The sequence below is a fragment of the Populus alba genome, chromosome 2 (assembly GCF_005239225.2).
Source record: "Populus alba chromosome 2, ASM523922v2, whole genome shotgun sequence".
NCBI lineage: Eukaryota > Viridiplantae > Streptophyta > Magnoliopsida > Malpighiales > Salicaceae > Populus > Populus alba.
Genome location: NC_133285.1, coordinates 2,489,819 through 2,511,260, shown reverse-complemented (window position 1 = coordinate 2,511,260; position 21,442 = coordinate 2,489,819). Strand labels below are relative to the sequence as shown.

General features: G+C 33.8%; 3 protein-coding genes across 8 annotated transcripts; 1 reads left to right on the top strand and 2 right to left on the bottom strand.

Annotated features, from left to right (window-relative positions):
• Positions 1 to 400: 400 nt before the first annotated feature.
• LOC118052820 (vacuolar protein sorting-associated protein 2 homolog 3) lies at positions 401 to 4,414 on the bottom strand. Its single transcript, XM_035063898.2, has 11 exons — positions 4,227 to 4,414; positions 3,919 to 3,963; positions 2,921 to 2,955; positions 2,789 to 2,839; positions 2,347 to 2,451; positions 2,166 to 2,237; positions 1,845 to 1,916; positions 1,661 to 1,741; positions 1,118 to 1,153; positions 973 to 1,028; positions 401 to 671 (listed from the first exon to the last, which is right to left on the bottom strand). Exons 1-11 carry the CDS (start codon positions 4,258 to 4,260, stop codon positions 620 to 622), a joined length of 639 nt encoding a protein of 212 aa, XP_034919789.1. The 5' UTR covers positions 4,261 to 4,414; the 3' UTR covers positions 401 to 619.
• Positions 4,415 to 9,326: 4,912 nt separating this feature from the next.
• Positions 9,327 to 16,725, top strand: LOC118052818 (serine/threonine protein phosphatase 2A regulatory subunit B''alpha). Of its 6 annotated transcripts, XR_004688263.2 has the most exons (14): positions 9,328 to 9,842; positions 10,356 to 10,598; positions 10,725 to 10,830; positions 11,033 to 11,132; positions 11,506 to 11,611; positions 11,740 to 11,830; positions 12,659 to 12,800; positions 13,190 to 13,337; positions 13,458 to 13,567; positions 14,396 to 14,552; positions 14,637 to 14,762; positions 14,901 to 15,050; positions 15,543 to 15,789; positions 16,402 to 16,725. XR_004688263.2 is itself a non-coding variant. In XM_035063893.2 (13 exons), exons 1-12 carry the CDS (start codon positions 9,687 to 9,689, stop codon positions 15,039 to 15,041), a joined length of 1,626 nt encoding a protein of 541 aa, XP_034919784.1. In that variant the 5' UTR covers positions 9,327 to 9,686; the 3' UTR covers positions 15,042 to 15,050; positions 15,525 to 16,357. The 6 variants fall into 6 exon arrangements, 5 of the variants coding, with proteins under 5 accessions (XP_034919784.1, XP_034919782.1, XP_073263746.1 ...); XM_035063893.2 differs by lacking the exon at positions 16,402 to 16,725 and having other exon boundaries at positions 9,327 to 9,842; positions 15,525 to 16,357; XM_035063891.2 differs by lacking the exon at positions 16,402 to 16,725 and having other exon boundaries at positions 15,543 to 16,357.
• Positions 16,726 to 18,516: 1,791 nt separating this feature from the next.
• LOC118052817 (large ribosomal subunit protein eL14y) lies at positions 18,517 to 20,347 on the bottom strand. The gene is made up of 5 exons (XM_035063890.2): positions 20,190 to 20,347; positions 19,977 to 20,078; positions 19,489 to 19,618; positions 19,290 to 19,402; positions 18,517 to 18,734 (listed from the first exon to the last, which is right to left on the bottom strand). Exons 1-5 carry the CDS (start codon positions 20,190 to 20,192, stop codon positions 18,681 to 18,683), a joined length of 402 nt encoding a protein of 133 aa, XP_034919781.1. The 5' UTR covers positions 20,193 to 20,347; the 3' UTR covers positions 18,517 to 18,680.
• Between the last annotated feature and the right edge of the window lie 1,095 nt (positions 20,348 to 21,442).

Below are 21,442 nucleotides of genomic sequence, written 5' to 3'. Positions count from 1 at the left end.
TTTCTTTACTCATTTGCTACTCTTTGTTTGTTCCTTTAACGGTCTCATTCCACACTCTGTCATCAAATGGGCTGGATTCCACGCGATCTGCCTTGTAATATCATGTTCAAATGTTTGTGCAAGAAATTGTTTATATCATAAGGTCAATTTACACTCTATTTCAGTTGCCTCCTGAAAAGCCAGTTGCCCTCTGTTGCAGTGTTGTGATATTCTGCAACACCCATTTCATTAGTTTTCCTTCTGGATTTTTATGAATACAATTGTAGATGCGGGGAAAAGATATTAGCTTTAAAACAAGTTGTAAATTATAGTTTTTTCCTAACTAGAGTTTAAATAGTTAGGATTGAATTTATGGTTGGAGCCAAAACGCAGCCCGGGCCCCTTAATTGTACGGGTGCTATTATAACAACGTGGAGTGGTATTATGAACACATTACGAACTCGTACCCGAGATCAATCCAATTAAATACTTCTGTAAAATTGTTAGAACCAGTAAACAAATGAGTAACATGTTGGGAAAACATGGATTTTGAAGAGAGTATATGTACACAGCCCCAAGAAGAATCAAACACTAGCGAAGCACGGAGCATCCAGCAGGATGAAAACTGTCTGTGGGTCATCTAAGGGTTTCTCAGAGCTGCCAATCGTTTCTCTAGCTCGTCAATGCCAGAACTGCAAGGGGTAAACAGAATATGAGCAAACATTAGAGAAAAAAAACTGCGTTTTTGGCTTCCTTTTTATTTGTATTTTTGGGGAATGTTTAATCCCATTAGCAAAAACTGCGAAGCTAAAGCCCGTCAATCCCCAAGATCAAAGGAGATCAAAGGTCCGAATCATGCCTTATGAATTGATTTAAAAGGTCCGATTCAGTAAGAGTATAAGGTGACAGCTTGGCTTAAAAGCCACGGGTGAATTGGTTTTATGTATAAATATTTTTCTTGTTTGATAGCAAAATTGAGAAACAGAAACATACCTGCTGGCATCCTCTCTGTTCTTCCCTGCAATTTTACCTTTTGGTGCTGCTGACAACTGCCAAATTCAGTTCAGGTTAGCATTTTGAAGAGGAAAATAATCAACTGAAAACGACAGTTGCATAATGAATTACTACAAACACCAACCTGCGAGGCAACATCAACGCCAATTTCATCCAGCACCTAAAAGAAAAATCAAAAAGGAAAAATGTCATGAATTTGAGTTCCTACTTGTTTTTAAGGCCAGCAGATTATAAGAGGTTTCATAAAGAATGATTTGCTATAGGTGGGGGGGTGTTCACTCTAGAGGATCTTCTGCTTCTCAGCTTTCCAGTTATGTAGCCAGAAAAAAGACATTCAATACTTAATGGCTTACAATAATTCAGTCATAACAAACTTCTAGACTCCTAACTTATTTGGTGGGGGGGTGTTCACTCTATAGGATCTTCTGCTTCTCAGCTTTCCAGTTATGTAACCAGAAAAAAGACATTCAATACTTAATGGCTTACAATAATTCAGTCATTACAAACTTCTAGACTCCTAACTTATTTGGAGATCTACATCTTACATCCATGATTACTAGATCGATTAATATATCATAAAACCCCAATGGTTCTCACTTTACACAAAGTTTCACATTAAGTAGTATTTGCGTCTCTATTGATATAAGAATGTGAGCAAATAAACTACCTGATTTGTCAGCTCGTCGGTCTCCTCCTCAGCTTCATCACTATCTATGGCATCATCTATGGCATCTGACATCATTTCAGTCTGCGAGGGAAAGTAAAAATGAGCACCACTGAGGAGAGAAAAGAATGGCAAACATGAACTTCCTATCATGGTACATTATTTTGAACTAAAAGCATGATCTTACAGTCATATCCATCTGTGCTGACTGCTTCTGAAACTCTCTTATAACCTTCATTTGCTTTGCAGGCGCCATTTGCTGCAGTTAAATCATGATAGTCATCAGGATTGCCCCAAAACAAAGTAAAAAATGCAAAATTCTAAGTTCTAATTTGTGTAGCAATGAAATAAAAATTGAGTTAAAAAGAACTTGTATGCTGTTCTTATCACAGCTGCTTTCAAATTAAAGCTCATTATCAGTGTTCAGACTTGCATCTTAAAATGTTGTTACTAATCTAACAATCGATCAATACAAATCCCTTACATATATTATGAGTCTATGACTAACCTTATTCACAGCTTCCATTGCCTTATTGGCACCTTTTAAACCAACAGCAACTGAAGACTGGGCATGCATTGCCTGGTGAAGCAGATAAACATTGTTAAGAACACATTGCACCTGCACTAAAAAGAGCAATCCACCCATTTCGCCTCAGTAAGGAAAAAAGGACATGGTTTCACAGCTTTACCTGTGTATGAGTTGCTATGCCTCTCATTTGAGCTCGACTACCTTGTAAATTAGCTATTTGCTGCCTGAGCCTGATTAGCTGCCGGGCTAGAATTTTAGTAGCTGCCTGCAAAATGCATTGTCCAGATGATAAAAACAAAAAAAAAAAAAAGAATCAGAGAAGAATTGAAAAGGATTAACTAGTTGGCTGTTTGAAGGCAATCACACTCGTCAACAAGCTTCATATCTTTTTAAAATTTTGGTAAAATGATCCCTACTGAATGCAAAGCACTGCATTAAATACTAATTGAACTCATAATGGACATCTAGCTCCTAAGTAGAAGAACATGACATTCAGTATTCATTATTCAAGAAATATGGATGAATATTGTTATGGAAAAGTTACAGAACACAGCAACTTAAGTCTTCTTGCAGCAAGGAGAATCTATATTAAAGCAAGATACCTCATTTCCAGTCTTAGCTGTTCGTTTTATCTCCGCAACAAGCTTCTTTTCCTGAAGAGATGACAAATATGTCAGATCTAATCTAACAACAAAACTGTAAAAAGAAATCATCATTCTACAACATTTACTTACTTCTAGCTGCAGTGCTCCGATTTCCTTCTCTAAACCTGAATCAAGGTGAAAGCCAGAAAAAACAATAACATGAGATTCAAAAAAGTTTCCCGCCTTGTAATCTAACAGGATGATAACCAGAAGATAGTTTAATTCTCCCTCCATAATTACATCTTGGGATTCAATGACATGGAGAATGTAAAATGACAGTGCCAGCCACACCCAAAATACCATTTAAGACCCTGTGCTCTTAGCAGTCCAAAACGGATCCCAAAATCAAGAGCTTTACAAAATTGTCTTCAAACTTATGTGATCATTCAATAGGTTAAGACAAGTAAAGGCAAGAACTTGATGGGTCCATAAATTTGATGCACTTGTACCACAGAAGCTCCAGTCTGTCTCTAATATAGCATCCATATGAGGAAACTGCATCATTCTATTTCCTTTATTTTTTATTTGAGAAGATCTCGTCTTTGCATGATGGCACAGTAAGTTGCAATAAAGCTTACATTATTTATAAGTTCCCACCATTTCCTCCACCCTCGACCATCATTATTGACAATCATTCAACTTCCCAGACGAGGACCTACCCTGAAGTAGCTTTTTGGGTTACCCAAAACAAAAATCAAATGCCCTCCCTTGGCTTTCAACAACTAACAGGCCGGCCCATTTCACTTCATAATCCAAATAATAGAAGGTGGTACCAGGTTCTTGAATCTAAACACCCCAGCTAACAGTTCAGCAATGGAAACACGACCCATTTGAGCTTCTTTAGTTATCTCACCAAGTTCCATTTCCATACAAACCACCATAACGAACCAAATCACATGTCCCTTTTTTTCTACTCGAAAAAACTCAAAACCAAAACCAAAAACAAAAACAAAAGGAAAATACAAGTAAATTCAGTGCTCTATAATATGATTTCTTAAGAGTTTGATCACCCTTTGCATTTAATCTGGTTTTGAATTCGAAAGCTGAGAGTAAACTTGGCTAGAAGTAGAAAATAGCAGTGCAAATACCTCTAGTAGAATTTTGCATTTCTCTCTTACTGTCTCGAAGAGCCTCTGCGCAACCAAAAAAGAAATTCACAATTTAACCCAAAAAAATATCAAAGCAGAGCTGCATCAATTCCACATCTCAGGAAAAAAAAAAAAAAAAAACAGGTCAACTCAAAAAAACTAAGTTGCTGGTGAGATAAATTGGATAGCTTTATCAATCAAAGAAGAGCAACAAATTCGAGCGACTGCACGGATATAACAGACAGAGATGATCAAGCAAGCAGTCATGGAATTGATGGAACAGATAGAGAGAGAGGGCATGGTCGAACCTTTAGGGTTTGGTTTCTTGTTGAAGAGGTTCATTTTTATTATTGTTGACTAAAATAACAGAGGATTTTGATTTCTTAACAACGTTGTTTGTCAAGGAGAGAAGCTGAGAAACAGATACGGAGAGGAGAGGTACTGTTTGGGTTGGAGAGAAAGCGCCTTGAAATTTTGCGCTTTTTTTTTTCTTTATTCTATTTAACTACTAAAATATACGTTAACGATGAGGGGCTGGGCTGTAAATATGTCAGTATGTAATTATCCTCTCGAGATTTTTTTTTTTTTTTTTTAACTCTTCTTTGGAATTGGAGGGTAAACGGCAAAACCTCCTCCCTTGGAGGTTCCTTTCTTTGTATTGTGTGTATCGGACAGGGTTCTGAAACTTATACCTAGTTCACCGCTTGAGCGGATTAATTTAATTTATAAGTAGATTTGTTGTTATTTTTATTTAAAATAATATTATTTAAATAAAAAATAAAAAAATTCTAAATCATATTATTAAAAAAATTGAAGCTTATTCGAGTTTTAACTACATTAATATAATATATTGACTTATCAAGTAATTGAATTTGTCCAAGTCAATTACATGCTCATTTTTAAATGAAACTTAGTCCCGTCCAAGATTTAGTTAGAAGGTTTTCAGGTCGATCCATCAAGTCGAGTCAAGTTTAAAAACAATAATAATAAAATCATAATTGTCATGCTTAAAAAAGATGCAATTCGCTAAAATATTGGACCAATTCATGAGTTACTATATCAATTTATGTCATTATATTTATCAAAACATCTTTTTGTTTTTTATTTTTTTTAAAAAAAAAACTCTTAAGTTTACTAAGCTTAACTTTGATCAATTAGATTTCATTTATATATTTTAACAACTAGGATTGCTAATTTTGAAGGTGTAACTCAACTGATCAGGTCTTTGATTTGTTTTTTGGAAACTACTAGTTCAAGTGCTACAAGCTTTAAGACCGCTGGAGGTTTACATGGTTGTTAACTTCAGGGTATCGAAGAATTAATTAAGATGCACGTAAACTAATCTAAACAACCATAATTAAAAAAAAAAAAAAAAAAAAAAACAACTAAGATTGCCACTCCACATGGGAAATTATATATTTTCGGTACATCATTGACTAGTGTACAAGTAAAATAAATTTTCAAATACAGTCAATAAGATTGCCATTTGAAAGATAATTAAACAACTCCATTGATGACTCTTAGGCTCATGTGTATTTTCTATTTTGAAATCTTACGAGGAAAGGTACTTAAATCATGTTAAATATCAAAGATTTCAAGATAAAAGGAGCAGAATTGGATCTGAAATTTTAAATTGAACGAGTCTTTTGTGTATTAGCTGAACCACTTCCTTTGAGTATTATATATTTTTTCAAACCAAAAGGTATTTGTTTGCTATGTATATTCTCTACTGCTCTAACATTGTTTGAACTGGTATTTATTATGCATCCTTGGTAATTGTTCAATTGAGTGTTTTTTTTTATAAGTTTTTAAAATTATTTTTCATTTAAAAAATATCAAAATGATATTTTTTTTATTTTTTTATATTTTGATATGTTAATGTAAAAAATAAAATAAATTTTTTTAAAAATATATTATTTTAACACAAGTTCAATTTAAATACTTTATACCACAATTCTAAATAGATAGTATCTTGTGCTTCTCACGTGCAGCGTACATCACTAAGAAAATGAAAGAGATCAAATGGCCATGGAGTAATGGCAGAGTATCTGCCTAGTTATATATATTTTTTTTATGAAAAAAACACAATTGAATTTTCCTCGGTTTTCGCATGATTTTGGTGTGTTTGATTTAACTTTTTGAATTTTCATTTCATTTATTATTATTTTCAATATTTTATTGCTTATAGTGCAGATATTTTTTTATATAAAAAAAAAAACAATTTTTTTTTTTTTTGGTTTCTCGCATAATTTTGGTGTGCTTGATAAACTTTTTGAATTTTCATTTTATTTATTATTATTTTCAATATTTTTATTGCTTATAGTGCATATCATGCTTCTCTTGAAGATTATATTTGTTTTTGTATTTTAAAAAAAAAATTAAAAATTGAGATTTTTTATTTTTTTTCTTTGATGCAAATGAATTATTTTTTTTGTGTTTTTCTATTGTTTTAATGTAATGGTACCAAAATAAATTTTTTAAAAGAAAAAAAAAATTATTTCAATATATTTTCAAGTGAAAAAACACTTTGAAAAACATTTACTAGCATAATTCCATATGGGCTTGAAAACCCAAACCACAATACCAAGCTAAATCATTGATTCATGATGTGTTGCGAGTCGGGTTAAATTTTTCTTAAATGTTAAAAAAATATTGAAATGCTACTAGTATTTTTTTCTAGTGAAAAAAATAAATTGTGTGGGGGCTAACTTTGTGGGTCCAAGATCAAGTAGGGTGACCTATAAAAATGACGGGTTATAAAACTAAAATAACCTCATAGAAAACAAATCAAAATAAATAATGAATCCTAACTTTCAATTAACTCGATACTAAATGATGAATTTTTTTTAAAAATAACAGAGTTAATCTACCAAACTCATTAATCGGATCATAAGATCAAGATAATTTCATAAAAAACAAATCAAAACAAATTTTGAAATTCAATTCACTATCATCCTAATGTTGAAGGGTGATATTAAAAAAGAAATCAGTTAAAAAAAGAATATAAAAATGATTCGCGTCAATCCATCAAACTGACACGGGTCATAAGACTAAAAGAACCTTATAGAAAGAAAAATTTTAAAAACAACAGCATGATTTAACTCGGGCTAACATATCAATTTGCAACTTTGATCATGAAATAAGGATAATTTCATAAAAAACAAGTTAAACACAAATTATAAAGTTTAATTCCTAACCGACCATGTCAGACTCGATGTTGAATAATGGAAATTTTAAAACTTTTAATTAAAAAAATAACACAAAAAAATAAGTCAAGTCAACTTAGATCAACACATTAAGCATTATTCCTAAATTATGAGGTTGAGATAATCTAATAAAAAATAAATCAAAATAAATCACAAAAGCCTAATTTCCAATCAAATACAATATTAAATGATAAAATTGAAAAAGAAATAATAAAAAAAAATGAATCAATTAAGTTAACCTACCAATCTCGCAACCCGGGTTACGAGACAGTGACAACCTAACAAAAAGTAAATCAAATAGTGAAGGACCTGTGATCCTTGTCATGAGACCGAGATAACCTCTTATAAATAAAATAAAAAATAACTCGATTTAATCAGGATTAAAATGCTAAAACTTGCGACTTCAATAATAAAACCAAGATATCCCCGTAGAAAACAAATCAAAACAAACCATAAAACTCAACCTCCAACCGACTTGGCATTGAACGATATATTTTTTTTAAAATCAATCTTTTGAAAAAAAAAAAAAAAAACAATTTGAATCAACTTAGTATGATTCGTTAAACACTATTATCAAGTTATGAAATCAGAATAACTTAATATACAGAAAACAAACAAAACAAATTATGAATTTCAATTCTCAATCAATCTAATGTTAAATGATGAAATTAAAAAAAATAGTTAACCAAGAAAAAAAAAAACTAAATCAGCCGGGTCAATCCACTAGACCCGTGATCCGAGTCAAAAATTAAAATAACCTAATAAAAAATAAATCTCATGTTAAAAGTTTTAAAAGCATTGATTTCACCTAGTAATAAATGATGAACTTGAAAAAAAAATTAATTAAAAAAATAAAACCTGTATCAATTGAGTTAATATAATAAGATCATGATGCATGTCATACAAATAAAATAATCTAGAAAAAAAAATTTAATAGTAGAGGTTAAAAAAAAATATTGATTCTTTAAAAAAGTATTATTCTAAATAATATTGCTTTGTCAAGAAAGTGACAGTAAAACCTTAATCTCTTAGTTTTTTTTAATAATAAATAAAAAGTGTTCCATGTTTTAAGTTTTAACTGCATTCGTTCCACATCATGATTTTTAACCCTTTTTTGGGTCAAAATCCACGGTTTTGAATACTAGGAACCCATGGAACAGGATCCAACGAGCAAATTCTATGGTTAAAAAAATACGTTGAGTGCTATGGTTTTTTTTTTTAAAATGAAATTTACCGTTAAGTATTTTAAATGAATTGAGAAATTATTACATGTAATTTAGTATATTACTCTCTTGCCCATCAAGATATATATCATGTTTGCTTTCAATAAATGATCTTTTAATTTTCCAGTTTCTTCCTTTTTTGTTAAATACAATTTTCATAAAACACAAACTTTGCTCGATTCACACAGAAAATAACAAAGAAAATATACAAACCACACAAAGTTTCTTGTTTTTCCAGCGAAGAATTTTAAATAATATATTTTTTTATATTTTTCATCTTTAAAAATAAAGAAATCACGGTGAAAAATCTCGAACAACATCACTTTCACTTCATGAACAAATTTTCTTTAGTTTTTTATTTTTCTAAAAATTCTAAAATTTTCCACTATATAAATAAAACTAAAAAAAATTACACTCACACACCATTGCAGAGCAATTTAGCTACTCAAGAAGAGACGTCATAAAAACCCATCATCAAACCCTAAGAAAATCCAGAAAAAAGAAAAAGAAAAGGTTCATCCACTCATCTGCACGACGCATGTCCTTAACGAGAGAAAAAAAAAAAATATCAAGACAGAAAAAAGCTCACCCACGTGAAGTTAAAGTTAATACATAACGGACCGTATAAACATACGTATAAAAAATCGTACAAATCAGTTTGTCGGTCAGTTAGACAGCCAATGTCGCTGAACAAGAGCTTGAATTGAACAAAATCTCTTGTTCATGTTTGTTATTAAAGTCAGCCTGATTGACGGTTCGATCAGGAAAATCTGAGACATGAAACCGGATTAAATTTTTAGTTAAATCAAATAAGAATTAATCCGGTAAAATCGTACTGACTTAGCTAAATTTTTAATAATTTAATTAACTCGGTGATAAAAACCAATTATTTTTTTAAAAGAGGGTAATAATCCTGCTCTATTAAAAACGCCCTGCTGATTGATTTAGTGACTCGTAAATTATCCAATAACCCAATGGCTCAGCCCATTTCCAGGGTCGGGTCTCACAAGCATGTCTGCTGGGTAAGAAAGGGAGAGAAACTCTCGGACTTCTGTTCCTGTACGGCATCTCTCCTGGGCGGTTTCTGTTACTTCGAAACTCTCCCCTTCTTGCTCTCGCTCTCGCTCACCTCCCCTCCCCTCCCCTCTCCCTCTCCCTCCCCCCCTCAACTCCACTCCCTCACGCCCTCTCTCTCGTCTCTTCGTAACAAACTGCAATCACATCGCTCTTCCCGCCTCTTGAACAATTTCAACCATCCATCTCCAATCGAATTTCACTATCGATCTTCGAATTCTGAAGTTTGTTTTTGAGGAATTAGGGTTTGGTTGTGGAAGAAGCGATGGATATTGATAGAGTAGCAGGAGAAGAAGTTTGTTGTTTGGACGCTGAACTGCTACAGCTACCAGAAGTTTCTTCTTCTGTGCTTAAAGAAAATCCTCAACTTGCCGAGGACTTGTTCTCTCAGTGGATTTCGCTTTCTGACACCTCCCGACTGGTACTGCTACTTTTCTTTTTTTCTTTTTCTACAATTACTGTCATTTAATTATTCAATTATATAAATTTGCAAGTCGTAGTGTGAAATCGGTTTGGGGTTATTTGATGACGATGCCATGGTTTTTTATCCTTTTTAATGTTATTATGGCTTAATTTACTACTGTTGTGATTTTTTCCCCGATAATAGCATCCATCTTTTGTCCACCTATAGGTAGAAAGAAGCCCACCGTGTCTCCTCTTTCTCTAGGTAGAAGCCCACTGTGTCCTATCTCTATTATAGATATCCAGGCTTGAAGATGATACACCTTACGTGGTGGAATTGGGTGGTTGCCGATTTCCTTTTTAGGTTATTGCACATGTATTGTTATCGAATCTATGTTTGCTATCGTGGGACTTGATTTATGATGATTCATATCTGGTTGATTGGATTTTTTTTCTTCATATTACTTGCTTTGAGGCCCATATATGGAATTGTTTTACCTGTTCTCGGCTAACTCTTTTAATGCGAGTGCAGGTGAAAACTTTGATTGATGATGCAAAAGCTGGCAATCCCATCAACATACCCGGTAGCTCTACTAATGCGAGTGCTGGTGGGGTCAATTCATTACCTTCTATGTTTCCTGCTGGTAGCGCACCTCCAATTTCACCAAGAAGTTCATCTGGTTCTCCATGCACGTCTAAGCAGAAAACTAGCCCTTCTTCTCTAGGTTCCCCGTTAAAATTAGTCAGGGAACCTGTACGGGAAGTTATACCTCAGGTCTCGTTTATTTCTGTCAGTTTTTTTTGTAAGATACTGTCATAATTGAGGTTGACTTGTTAAGTGGAAATTCTTATCTTCTTGTGTGCTCAAGGCTGGAGTACTTATGCATTCATTTGCTTGCAGTTTTATTTTCAAAATGGTCGTCCAGCAGCAAGTGAACTCAAAGAAAATTGTCTTTCTAGAATTAATCATCTTTTCAGAAATGATCTGGATGGGCTACTCATTGATGGTTAGAACCATAACCAATTCATAACTCGCCCTTTCACTCTAAACACAATCTTTTCTTTTTATCTTATGGGGGAAAGAAGACCTTCATTTTATTGTTGAAGGCTCTTTGTTTTTCTTTCCATCTCTTGTTGTGCCAAGACAGAGGGAAAGAGAAGATACACATTAACTTCAAAGCAATTAATCTTTATGCTTTTGTAGTGCAGAATTTAAACCTGTTACAAAGATAGTTTGCAAGTTACCATCCTTCTTCTCCTATGCACTTTTCAGAAAGATTGATGTTGACTGCACTGGGATAGTGACCAGGTAGGTGCTTCTGCTCTGTTCCTAAATATTTTATTTTTGACCAGAAGAAGTTTAAACTTTTAGGATCTTGCCTACAGCCTTTCTCCATACAAAACTTTTCAGCATGTTTATTATTTTGCATTTCTCAAACATGCTATTTTTTCTTTCCCGTGTATAAATGCATTTTGTGCCCAATTTACATCACCAATGGAAGTTTAGCTTCCACTTAATCTTCATAGATGCCATGTTTATTGGTTGCTGTATTTGGGAGGGATTTATTACTTGTTTCTCAAGTATTAACCCTCTCCGTTATTTCATATTGATTGGTGCTGGGTGCATCTACTTTTCTGAATATATGTTTTATCGGGTCCTTACTCATGTTGTTTGTTTGTAGGGATGCGTTTGTCAAATACTGGGTGGATAGCAACATGCTAACATTGGACGTAGCAACTCAAATATTCAATATTCTAAAACAGCCAGACTGCAAATACCTTACTCAGGTTCATTATGCGATCCTATTGTTTTCTATGCATTTGTTGAGCATATTGAATTTGGCTTCCTGGTAGCTCCTGTATTCAAACAACAATTTTTCTTGGACTAATTATCATTTTTACTTTGACCATATCAGTCTGATTTCAAACCTATTCTTCGAGAACTTCTGGCAACTCATTCAGGGTTGGAATTCTTACAGAATACTCCTGAATTTCAAGAAAGATATGGTAAGCTCTTCATTAATCAGTGTGTTATTTTAGCTTTTCAGCTAAGCATCACCAACATTTATTGTTGAGGTGTTGCTTAATTTTCGAAAATGAAGCTTTGCCCTTGATTTCAGTGATTCCTTCCTCATGCTGCATGCAATTATTTACTAAAACAATTCACAGGGGGGAATGACCATTTCAGAGTTCACCATATCTGTGGTATCCGTAGGCCATATCCTAATCCTGTTGACTATATCAAAGGTTTTAGTCAAAAAAGACGCAGCAAGTGTTAATGATTATAACTGTTGCAGTTATCGAAAGGAGAAAAGGAAAAGTTTCTTGTTTTACCTATGGAAGGAGCTTTTTGTTGCATGTTCATATTTTTTTTTATGGTTTTCATTTTTAAAAGAATGCTGGACCATTGAGATGTACAAACATAAATGATTTTGGACTTGGGGGACAAGATCAAATAATACCATACAAATAGAAATAATTACAAACTGCAGCCCTAACATAATTATGATACTTGATTCTTATTATATATTGATGAGGGATTTAGTTGGTGAGATTTGGCTGGAATTGATCGATTTATGGATATACAGTTATTTTTCCTTGATTTGTATGACAACATTTGGGATCAACTGAGACATAAACGAGTCAATACCAAATAAGGGTTTATTGAGTCAGAAATGGCTGCACCTAACTGGCCATTTTATCTTACAGGCTTTTTTTTGGATGACTTTTATATACTCTCTCATCATCGTAACGCTTTTTTCCCCTCAAATTGTTGAAGTTTTCTATTTCTGCAACTGATATCGACCAATATGAACTCTTGTTGTAATGGCCCAGCTGAAACTGTCATATACAGAATATTTTACTACATCAATAGATCAGGAAATGGCTGTCTTACACTTCGGGAGCTGAAACGTGGAAATCTTATTGATGCAATGAACCATGCAGATGAAGAAGACGACATTAACAAAGTTATAAGGTCGGGGTGCCAGCAAACTCTTTAAATGATTTTTTTATTTAAAATTAATAGGAATAGCTAGAAAATGGAATGTGAAGTTCTTATCTCAATTTAATTAAACAGCAAGCCCTCAACATCCTTACTAGTGTATGCATTCAAGAATCTAAATTTCAGTTTATAGGCATAAAAATAGTTGGATAACCAATTTGATCTAAAACTCAACTCGCCACCAAATGACATTCTACTGTTGTATTTCTATTTGAAAGTTATGTCCTTATTATTAAGGTGTTTGACTCCTCTTCTTGGTTGATAAATGATAATATGGAAAGACTTGCATATAGGATTTACATGAGTTGATTCTAGTAATTATTATATGTGAGTTTACAACCATGTGCTGCCCTTTGTTTTAGGTACTTCTCTTATGAACATTTCTATGTAATATACTGCAAGTTTTGGGAGCTGGATACAGACCATGATTTCTTGATTGACAAGGAGAATCTCGTCAGATATGGTAATCATGCCCTTACCTACAGGATTGTTGATAGAATTTTTTCACAGGTTGGTTGGTGTCATATTGCTTCCTTCTCTGAAGCTAGATACAAATGAACTTTGACTTTTTGGAGACATTTCTTCTAAATGAGGTGTAAATATTGTGTTCATGCTTTAATTTCATCATAGGTGCCAAGGAAGTTTACTAGCAATGTTGAAGGGAAGATGTGTTATGAAGATTTTGTTTACTTCATGCTCTCAGAGGAGGACAAATCATCTGAGCCCAGCCTTGAATACTGGTATTATCTGCTTTCTTTTCTTAGACTTTTACCTTTCATTTCATGGTCGGGAATGATTTGAATGACAAATGGGATGTGAAGTTCTTGCATACTTGACATCAAGGTGATTTTCTTGTGATAATTGCTTGTCTGTTCAGATCAAAATGGATACATATAAACCAAAGAAATAAAATTTAGTGACTAGTTTATTAGGATACAGATATTGGGGGAGATGCATTTTTTGATGGACACTATTTTAAATCAATATTTAAATTAAATATAATAAAAATATATATAACATGTTTATGCCATAAAGGGAAAAGGGAATCAAACAAATGGGTGAATTTGGAAAAAAAAATAAAAAATTGCACAAATCCCAAAAAAAATTCTCCCGTAACATTTTCCCCCCACCTTCACCTAGGTTAACGCTTAACCTCCTTTTTGAGGTTTAGTGTTAAACCCTTAATTTCCCCTCAAAATGTACCAAACAAGGTTTACTAAAACCAAACACAACGTAAATGAGCCAATGATTTGAAAAGCTTCCTCTATTCAATTCTTGTACCAAGGCCCAACACACAAGTCCTTATTTTTGATGCTTTGTGTCTGTGGAAGTGATCTATGCTTGTATGTACGTGCCCTCGTTATCTTAGAAAAAGCTGTATCCACTGGCTTATGGAAGTCATCCATTTTACATCTCATCCACTCTCCTTGATGCTCAAGTGTATTGAAAGCTTCCTCTATTTAAATCTTGTGTCAGGGTCTACCTCGTTTTCTGATGCTCTATGTCTGTGGAAGTCATCTATGTTTGTATCGGCTGTCCTCTCTTATCTTGTTAAGTTTTATTCACAGGTTCAAGTGCTTAGATTTAGATGGAAATGGTGTGTTGACACCCAATGAATTGCAATACTTCTATGAGGAGCAGCTGCACCGAATAGAATGCATGGCCCAGGAACCTGTGCTATTTGAGGATATCCTGTGTCAAATAGTTGACATGATTGCACCAGAGGTAAATACTTGTTTCTTTTGGATACCTTGGAATCCTTGTCCTTTTGTGTTAGCATCCATTTCCCATGACACTTTTTTGTTGCAGAGGGAAGATTATATCACACTGCGCGACTTGAAAGGATGCAAACTTTCAGGAAATGTTTTCAATATCCTTTTCAACCTCAATAAGTTTGTAGCTTTTGAAAGCCGTGACCCCTTTCTCATTCGCCAGGTACATTCAGCATTTTAATATTGCTCCCTTGCTTTTTAGCTTTTATATAATAATATATTGAGGATCCAATGATGCTGGTTTCATTATCATATCTTCACAGATCATAACGGCCTAATTTGCATTTTTTGGTGTGGGCAGGAGCGTGAGGAGCCAACTTTAACAGAGTGGGATCGCTTTGCACATAGAGAATATATCAGGCTTTCAATGGAAGAAGATGTTGAAGATGTCTCAAATGGAAGTGCAGAGGTTTGGGATGAATCATTTGAGGCTCCTTTTTAGGTTACTGAGGTAAGGTTGTGTTAGGAATGAGGCCGACTTCCCTCAAAAGAAAGATATGTAAAATTTTGCAGTGCCTTTATTTCAGTTGAGTTTTATACTTTGCCTGAAATTCTATCTTTTTCAAAATTCAAAAAACATATGGTAGTTCTGACTTTTTAATTAGAATTTTAAACTTCCCATAATGTAAAGGGAAAATCATTAAAATGTCAGCAGAGGCCCTTGACTTCTTTTGAGGAAAATAAAAATAAACAGGAATTTGCTGCATGTTTTTGTTGTTCGAATTGTTTATTTCAACCGTTAATCTACCTACTACAACATATATCTCAGATGTTTATTGTCTTTCTATTTCTGCCAATAAATGTCTTTCCTAGCTAATTTGTCGACGATGAACAATGTTTACAGAAATTTATATTTTTTGGATCTGAGAAATATTCCAACATTCCTTTTTTTAGATTATTCATATGTTGAACTCAATTTTGCTAGTCCTTTGCGTGTTTGCAGTTACCCACAATATCTCTTGTTGCTTCTTTGGGTACGGAATGAAAATTTGTTACTTGGACACAATACTCCCCAGCGGAACTCATCAAAAATCTGTTCTGTTGTTCTGATATGCTCAAACCGGCAACATAGCTGCCTTTGTGCAATAACATCAATATGCACTCCAGAGTTCTACAGTGATTTCCAGGAATGCCAGATGCTTTATTGGGTGGGAGAGATGACTGTAATGCGGTGATTATTCATCACCCAGGTAACAAAAGTTCATATGATTGCTGTTTGGTGGCTATTTTGCTTCCAGGGAAGCAGCTCCATTTCTGGATGATTTTTCTCGAGCTTCTGTTATTTATGGAAAGGCAGCTGCTACGCTAGTCCTTTAAGCTTGTAACGATATATTTTGTTGGTCACACGCTCTTGTCGGTCCATTCTCTTTTCTTTTTGGCACTCGTAATATGTTCTTTAATTGGATTCGTGAAGAGGGACAAAAAAATTCTGTTGAGAGAGTGGGTTGTCAACCGTGTTTTAGCAGTTTTTGGGTGGGAGGGAGGCGTGCAAATATAGAAGCCCACCCTCCATACGTAGTAGCTCTGAAACAAAGAGCATACTTGTTCATTACTGTTCTCTGGCAGCAAAAAAATTGTTCACAATGGCGAGTAGTTTCTGTATTGCTAGCTGCCTATGTAGTGATGTTCATAATCTGGCAACTATTGAATGTTCTGCCACCTGCTGGCAGTAAGTTTTAGATAGCGTTTGTCTTTTTGGCTGTTTTTGCTTTAGGAGCATACCACAAAAATAAATCGTTTGGTTACGTTTAAACACAAGTTACTGTTTATGGGACCCATTACTATTTGTGTTTAAACCGCAGGATAACAAAAAACAACTTCAAGCTGCTGCTTAAAGACGAAAATGATGGCGAGGAAGGGCTGGTTAACCAATGTTGTCTCCGCTACTCTCTTCTTTATCTAGTCTTCCTTTTCCTTTTGCTTTCTGGATTCTCTCTTCTCCTTCTCTCTTCACCGCACCTGCTTCTCTCTCTGGTTTGGGGATGAAGAGGGTGTTTGGGAGTGTGGTAGCTGTTGCTTTTCAAAAAGCTTTTCGTGCCAAAAAGCATGCCAATAATGTTTTTTTATTTTTTAAAAATTATTTTTGATATCAGCACATCAAAACGATCCAAAAAGTACAAACCGTACTCAATTTTAGCAAAAAAAAAAAAAAAATTTTCAAAATTTGTCCAAAAGCAGGTTCGACCTCAGCCCCAAACGGGCTAGAAGTTGAAGACGATGTCTCTAGCTGCTTCCTATTCTTTTGTTTCTTTTATATTTTACTTTCTTTGGTCTCGTGTTTTCGTCCCTCTCTGTGTTTCTTGTTGTAAACAGAGGCGCGACCTGAAAGAGAAAGAAGAAGAGCAGAAACAGAGGAAAAATAAGAAGGACCACCGTCAATTGGCCAAGCAGTTCCCTTAATTCACCACAGCATCCATCGTTTCGACCACCAGCCAGACACCGTCGGCCGCGTAGGTAGCTTGCTCTTTGCCTTGTCATTCTCCTTCTTATGCTGTGTTTCTCTGTTTCCACTGTTTTACAAAGTGAACAGTGGAAAGAGTCTTCACTGTTCATGACAAGACAAGGTCTGACTCAAACCTAAATATATTGGATCGGTTCAACCTAGTAAAATAAAAAATATTCAAATTTTTTTCTCAGATATTATGTTTTATTCAAGAAACTAGTGTTTAACATTATTTGATCGCAATTTCAATTTTGTTTTTGATAATATTTTACTTGATGTTGTTGTACGCTCAGGAAGCCATAAAAACTAGTCTTTGTCAGAGGAATTTCATACATAATAGAATTGCATATAGTTGAATGGAACAATAAAAAATACTTTATATAAAGTATTATTTATTTCATGATATAATAGCAGTAGTTAAATCTACAATATTTCAATTAATAGCCATTAATATTAATATATATATTTTTTAGTTATTTTATAATCTCAATTTAAAAAGTATTCTTAATCAAATATATTAAATTACTTTTTACTTAATTTTAATTTTAATGTTAACCAAACATATATTTTACTAAATTAATCTCAATTAAAAATAAATTTTATAAAATAATTTTTTTTAAATTATAGCCATTAAAACTACCACAACTATCAAATTCACTCTTTAGCGAGGTTAATTAGCAAGCACCTGCAGTTTGTCTGTCCAGGTCATTAATGAAACTAGAGCGGGACCGTTAACAACAAGATGGCGGTGCTTATTGGAACCCTCTCGGAAAATGTTACTGCAGTCTCTGGCCCTGCATGTGGCTGGTTGCAGCCGCCTGGCCTGCCGTCTCCTTCTCCATATCAACATGCAGTTTGAAAACATAGGATTTATGTAGAAATATACTATTTACTCTTACTCAACTCATGATATTTAAAAAGCTTTAAATAATAAAGGAATTCTACAACCAATTAAAATCAAAGGTTTTTATAGATTTGTAAACCACATTAAAATGAATATAATCTGCTTTAGAATTTGACCCATTAAAAATCAATTCCACTTAACACTCTTCTTTCTTGTGCATGCTTGGAATAAGTTGTCAAGTTAGATAAATAAAATATTTTCACTAAACTCTCAAATCAAATAAACTCCACAATTTAAAAACTATTCCAAAGAAAAAAAAAATTGAATTAGCAAATCAAATTGAATAATTCGTTGAAATCGATTCTAGAATAGAATTAGTTGCGAGCAAGTTGCAAGTCCGGATAAGAGCAGATACCTTCTCCTTGATAAAATATATGACTTATCCTTGATAAAATATCCAATTAAAGGCAAAAGTAACTCTGATCAACCCTCATTTCTTTCATCCACTCATCTACTCCACATTGAAATCGCATGGAGGTCTAGGAAAGATGACTCCAAGACAGGCATAGCGTCAGAGAAAAACACCAAAAAGACCTAATACAACGACTCATAACCAGGCAAAATAGGAAGTCTAGAAAAATCATTAATGTTCTTTCATAACAAGATCCATAACAATTGGTTTCTGCCACTAACTAGGACATTGATCAAAAGCCAGAAAGGAAAACCCAAAATGCTAAAACTGAAGCAAAGTTTGGAACTCGTAAAATAATGAAAAGCTCAGAAGTGAACAAATCTTAGGCTGCTTCCTTTTTGAGTCTTGCAAGCTCCTGCCTGACGATTCCTGCCTTCTGCGGAGTGCACATTTATAACATGGATCAAGCTTGTGAACATATTTGTAGAAAGGTTCAACAAAACCAATGCAGTACTATTTTAAATTGATCAAACTTTCTGACACATTTATAAAATATATGATTGAGCATTACTTCCATACGCATGTTCTAGGGGCTGATTTAACCCTCGAAATAAGCACATAAGCAAGGCAACACTGAGTACAAAATATAAAAAATAATGCAGTTTGAAGTCTAGTACTTTTTGATTTCAATGGTCATATAGTGTTTGATTTATCGGGTAAGTTATATGCTCTCATTCACAGCTGAAAGTTGGTGTTCTTCTACAGCCCTAAAAGGATGGGGGTCAATTTCTGCCAGGGCTCCATAGCCCTATTGGGAAAGAGATACCAGGAAGAAATCATATTGTTTTGCTAAGACACTAAATAGTGCTACTATAGACTTAGGTTTGAATGTAAGGAAGGGGAGAATTCAACATCTAAAGCAGAGGTGTTTGACCATAAATGAAACGCGGTATAATGAATATTCGAAAAGACAAGATGGAGAATTGCGAACCTTGATCTTTGCCAACATGAGCTTGAACCTATCAAAATCATTAAGTGATGCCCTTCTCTTCTGCACAGTGAGCCTCCTGCCCCATGAACTGTTCTCCCACTTGTTCTTCACATCTGCCATCAAAGAACAGTTTAAATTCAGTAAAAAAAAAAAGAGAAGCAAATTAAACAAGGGCAGGAATAAACAATCAGTAACCCACCAGCCTTCTCCATGGCTTCAATTAGTGCCTTCTTCTTAGGAACCCTGTTGATCTCAATCTTGATATCAGTAAGCGAAAGCCTCTTGAAGTTCATTTGGCTCCTAACCATATCTGGAGCATCAACTAGAGCCTATAACAGCATCAAAAATCACAAATCTTTAAGCTTCCATCCTTCCATCAACCAACATAACTCAGACTTATCATCAAAACAGATTATAAAAGGCAAACAAATGCTAAGCAATTATTAATTATTATTTTTTTAAAATCAAATGTTCTCTCACTCTACTGGCCCAAAATAATAAAACCTTTTAAAAAGTTAAAAATACTATCAGACTAACACAGCCATATGAGCATTCAATACACACTAAATTATTGCTTATAAAGTATTCAAGACGTCCTTAGTTATCATCAAGTGTTGATAAAGAAACAATAAGCTTTATCTAAATACATTCAAGGGAAAGGTAGGGAAACAGAGAAGAAAAGCCCACCCTGTTTTGATCGATGACATCGACAATAACGACAAGCTTGCCGTAATCCTTGCCGTAGTTGACAAGAGCCACTCTCCCAATCTCGACGTACCTCTTGAACGGCTAAACATGAAAAAAAAATAAAAATAGGGGAAGTGTAAGAAAAACGAATCAAGTTATGGAGTAACGGATTTTCTCCGAAGCAAAACAGAGGAGATGGAAAAACCCTCTCACCATTTTTGGCAGATCTGCAAAAACTCGACGGAGAGAGGCGACTGCTGAGGGAGAGGAGAGGGCTGTGAGCACCGAGGTTATGAAGTACTAGAAGACCTGCTTCTAGGGTTTTTCGTTTAGGTTGTGGTGCTCTCGGGTGGGTTATTGGATGTTTACACGTGTGTTTTTACTATTGGTTATCACGTCGAAACTTTCAACTATTTTCTTTTGCATCCTTTCTTTTCTTTTTATTCTTATATATGGCTTAAAATTTATGATGTTTTCAATTTTGGGTGTTTTCGCTTTTCAGCCAATCGTTCCATAAATTCTATAGTTGCCCCGCTTTACGGGAGAACTTTGTAAATTGGGCCATCGATTTGATCACTAAAGGTTAATGGAATTAGAAACATTGTGTGGGGAGAGGAGAGTCTTTGGAGAACGATGATTCGACTAGAAAAGGAATTTGGATAATTGGGTCGTTTCCTTATTTAAATAACTTATTTTTAAATTTATTGATATTAACTTGAGAAAAATTATATAGGGTAACTAGATTACTTAAAATCTATCTTATCAGATTTTATTAGAATAATATTTTATTTAATTTTATTAAAAATTAAATTTATATTAAGTTTTGAATCCCAAGTTTTTCGAATCAATCTATTCAACTAGGGTAAGTTTATCAACTATGATTCTAGCATAAGATATAGGCTTGTTTGAGATTGTAGGGTAAGCTTCGGCAACTTATGTAATTTGCCGAGGATTCAAATTATGTTTTACAGATTCTCTTTAGTTGTAGCGTCTCTCCCTCCCACTCCGATTTAGTCATTTTCTTTTCGGCAAATGTCTCTTTCGTTTTTTTTCCCTTGTTAAATTGAAGTCATTATGATGTCTATAGCATCTTGGTATGAAATGCTTCTGCAGCAATATAGCATTTTATGTATAATACTTTATACTTCGTAATATGGCATGTCGTATAGCATCCTATCTACGCTATGCCCCCAGCATCTCTATGTCATTTTTAATATGAGGTTTATTTTTATATTTTAAAAGTATTTTTTAAAAATTTAAATTTATTTTATTTTTTATTAACTTTAAATTAATATGTTTTTAGTGTTTTTAAATTATTTTGATGTGTTGATGTCAAAAAATAATTTTTAAAAAATAAAAAAAATATCATTAACATATGTTATAGTATAAAAATAACTATAATCATATTTCCAATCTAGATCATAATTTTGGCATTAATATTGCTAACATTACTTGTGTTTGCATGC

Coding starts and splice junctions, on each gene's coding strand:
- LOC118052820 (XM_035063898.2), bottom strand. CDS start 4,260: ATGAACCTCTTCAACAAGAAACCAAACCCTAAAG. Junction 2,956..3,918: donor AATGCAAAATTCTACTAGAG/GTATTTGCACTG, acceptor ACCTTGATTCAG/GTTTAGAGAAGGAAATCGGA. Junction 2,238..2,346: donor GCATAGCAACTCATACACAG/GTAAAGCTGTGA, acceptor CTGCTTCACCAG/GCAATGCATGCCCAGTCTTC.
- LOC118052818 (XM_035063893.2), top strand. CDS start 9,687: ATGGATATTGATAGAGTAGCAGGAGAAGAAGTTTGTTGTTTGGACGCT. Junction 11,612..11,739: donor ACTGCAAATACCTTACTCAG/GTTCATTATGCG, acceptor TGACCATATCAG/TCTGATTTCAAACCTATTCT. Junction 11,831..12,658: donor TGAATTTCAAGAAAGATATG/GTAAGCTCTTCA, acceptor GTAATGGCCCAG/CTGAAACTGTCATATACAGA.
- LOC118052817 (XM_035063890.2), bottom strand. Junction 19,403..19,488: donor TGAAGCCATGGAGAAGGCTG/GTGGGTTACTGA, acceptor CTTTGATGGCAG/ATGTGAAGAACAAGTGGGAG. Junction 18,735..19,289: donor TCATGTTGGCAAAGATCAAG/GTTCGCAATTCT, acceptor TGCACTCCGCAG/AAGGCAGGAATCGTCAGGCA.